The sequence below is a fragment of the Scyliorhinus torazame genome, chromosome 19, assembly GCF_047496885.1.
Source record: "Scyliorhinus torazame isolate Kashiwa2021f chromosome 19, sScyTor2.1, whole genome shotgun sequence".
Classification (NCBI taxonomy): Eukaryota; Metazoa; Chordata; class Chondrichthyes; order Carcharhiniformes; family Scyliorhinidae; genus Scyliorhinus; species Scyliorhinus torazame.
In genome coordinates this window covers 11,421,049-11,423,548 of record NC_092725.1, presented here as the reverse complement: position 1 = coordinate 11,423,548, position 2,500 = coordinate 11,421,049, and the positions used below count along the sequence as shown (strand labels likewise).

The window sequence follows — 2,500 nt, the reverse complement described above, 5'->3', positions numbered from 1 at the left end:
TGCTCCCTGTCTATTCCGGGTCTGCTCCGTGTCTGCTCCGTGTCTGCTCCGTGTCTATTCCGGGTATGCTCTGGATCTGCTCCCTGTCTGCTCCGTGTCTGCTCCGTGTCTGCTCTCTGTCTGCTCCCTGTCTGCTCCGTGTCTGCTCCCTGTCTGCTCCGTGTCTGCTCCGTGTCTGCTCTCTGTCTGCTCCCTGTCTGCTCCGTGTCTGCTCCCTGTCTGCTCCGTGTCTGCTCCGTGTCTGCTCTCTGTCTGCTCCGTGTCTGCTCTCTGTCTGCTCCATGTCTGCTCCGTGTCTGCTCCGTGTCTGCTCCGCGTCTGCTCCGCGTCTGCTCCGCATCTGCTCCGTGTCTGCTCCGTGTCTGCTCCTTGTCTGCTCCGTGTCTGCTCCGTGTCTGCTCCGTGTCTGCTCCCTGTCTGCTCTCTGTCTGCTCTCTGATTGCTCCCTGTCTGCTCCCTGTCTGCTCTCTGTCTGCTCTCTGTCTGCTCTCTGTCTGCTCTCTGTCTGCTCTCTGTCTGCTCTCTGTCTGCTCTCTGATTGCTCCCTGTCTGCTCCCTGTCTGCTCCCTGTCTGCTCTCTGTCTGCTCTCTGTCTGCTCTCTGTCTGCTCTCTGTCTGCTCTCTGTCTGCTCTCTGTCTGCTCTCTGTCTGCTCTCTGATTGCTCCCTGTCTGCTCCTTGTCTGCTCTCTGTCTGCTCCCTGTCTGCTCTCTGTCTGCTCTCTGTCTGCTCTCTGTCTGCTCTCTGTCTGCTCTCTGATTGCTCCCTGTCTGCTCCTTGTCTGCTCTCTGTCTGCTCTCTGTCTGCTCCGTGTCTGCTCCGTGTCTGCTCCGTGTCTGCTCCCTGTCTGCTCTCTGTCTGCTCTCTGTCTGCTCTCTGTCTGCTCTCTGATTGCTCCCTGTCTGCTCCCTGTCTGCTCTCTGTCTGCTCTCTGTCTGCTCTCTGATTGCTCCCTGTCTGCTCCGTGTCTGCTCTCTGTCTGCTCCCTGTCTGCTCCGGGTCTGTTCAAGCTCCACTTTGGTCCCGCTCCGGATTCAGTCCAGATCCAGTTCTGCTCCGGGTTCCAGATTCTTTCCAGATCTGTTGCGGTTCCACTCTGGCACTGCTCCAGAATCACTTCAGTTCTGCCCTAGCTCCACTCTGGATACAATCTGCTCCTGCTCCAGATTCACTCCAGTTCAGCTCCGGATCCAGTCCAGGTGCATGCCCATTCTGCTGCAGTTCTACTCCAGCTCCAATATGGCCCTGCTCCAGATCTACTCTGGATATACTCCAGTCTTGCTCCAGATCCACTCCGGATATACTCCGGTCCTGCTCCAGATCCACTCCAGATGTACTCCAGTCTTGCTCCAGATCCACTCCGGATATACTCCGGTCTTTCTCCCGATCCACTCCGGATGTACTCGGTCCTGCTCCAGATCCACTCCAGATGTACTCCAGATCCACTCCAGATATACTCCGGTCCTGCTCCCGATCCACTCCGGATGTACCCGGTCCTGCTCCCGATCCACTCTGGATATACTCCGGTCCTGCTCCCGATCCACTCCGGATATACTCCGGTCCTGCTCCCGATCCACTCCGGATGTACTCGGTCCTGCTCCAGATCCAATCCGGATATACTCCGGTCCTGCTCCCGATCCACTCCGGATGTACTCGGTCCTGCTCCAGATCCACTCCGGGTGTACTCGGTCCTGCTCCTGATCCACTCCGGATGTACTTGGTCCTGCTGCCGATCCACTCCGGATGTACTCGGTCCTGCTCCAGATCCACTCCGGGTGTACTCGGTCCTGCTCCTGATCCACTCCGGATGTACTTTGTCCTGCTCCAGATCCACTCCGGATATACTCCAGTCCTGCTCCCGATCCACTCCGGATGTACTCGGTCCTGCTCCTGATCCACTCCGGATCCCCCGGACTTTCTCCAGATCCACTCCAGATGTACTCCAGATTCACTCCGGATGTACTCAGTCCTGCTCCGGATCCACTCCGGATCCCCGGCCCTTCTCCAGATCCACTCCAGATGTACTCCAGATTCACTCCGGATGTACTCGGTCCTGCTCCGGATCCACTCCGGATCCCCCGGACCTTCTCCAGATCCACTCCAGATGTACTCCAGATTCACTCCGGATGTACTCGGTCCTGCTCCGGATCCACTCCGGATCCCCCGGACCTTCTCCAGATCCACTCTGGTTCTGCTGCAGCTTCACTCCTGTTCTGCTCCGAATCCACTCAAGTCCCGCTCCTGCTCCTGATCCAGTCTAGATCCACACCAGTTCTGCTGCTCTGGCTTCTGCGTCCTCTCCAACTCTGTGGCCTGCTCTGGCTCCACTCTAAATATACTCCGGTTCATCTCCAGATCCACTCTGGTTCCACTCCGGATCCACAACAGTCCTGTTCCGGAACACGCAGATTCAGCTCCGGATCCACGCCAGTTCTGCTCCGGATCCACATCGGTTCCGCTCCGGATACAAACGCTGCGTTGCTGCTTCAATGACATTGAGA

At 57.6% G+C, this 2,500-nt stretch overlaps 1 protein-coding gene across 1 annotated transcript in view; it reads left to right on the top strand.

Moving 5' to 3' along the window:
- LOC140396009 (double C2-like domain-containing protein alpha) overlaps positions 1-2,500 on the top strand; it is a 71,818-nt gene that overhangs the window by 2,787 nt on the left and 66,531 nt on the right. Inside the window, exon 2 of the mRNA XM_072484046.1 lies at positions 2,355-2,500. This exon is cut by the window's right edge and continues 241 nt beyond it. Within this exon, the coding sequence (XP_072340147.1) occupies positions 2,489-2,500 (12 nt within the window). The 5' untranslated portion in view covers positions 2,355-2,488. The remainder of the gene's footprint in view (positions 1-2,354) is intronic.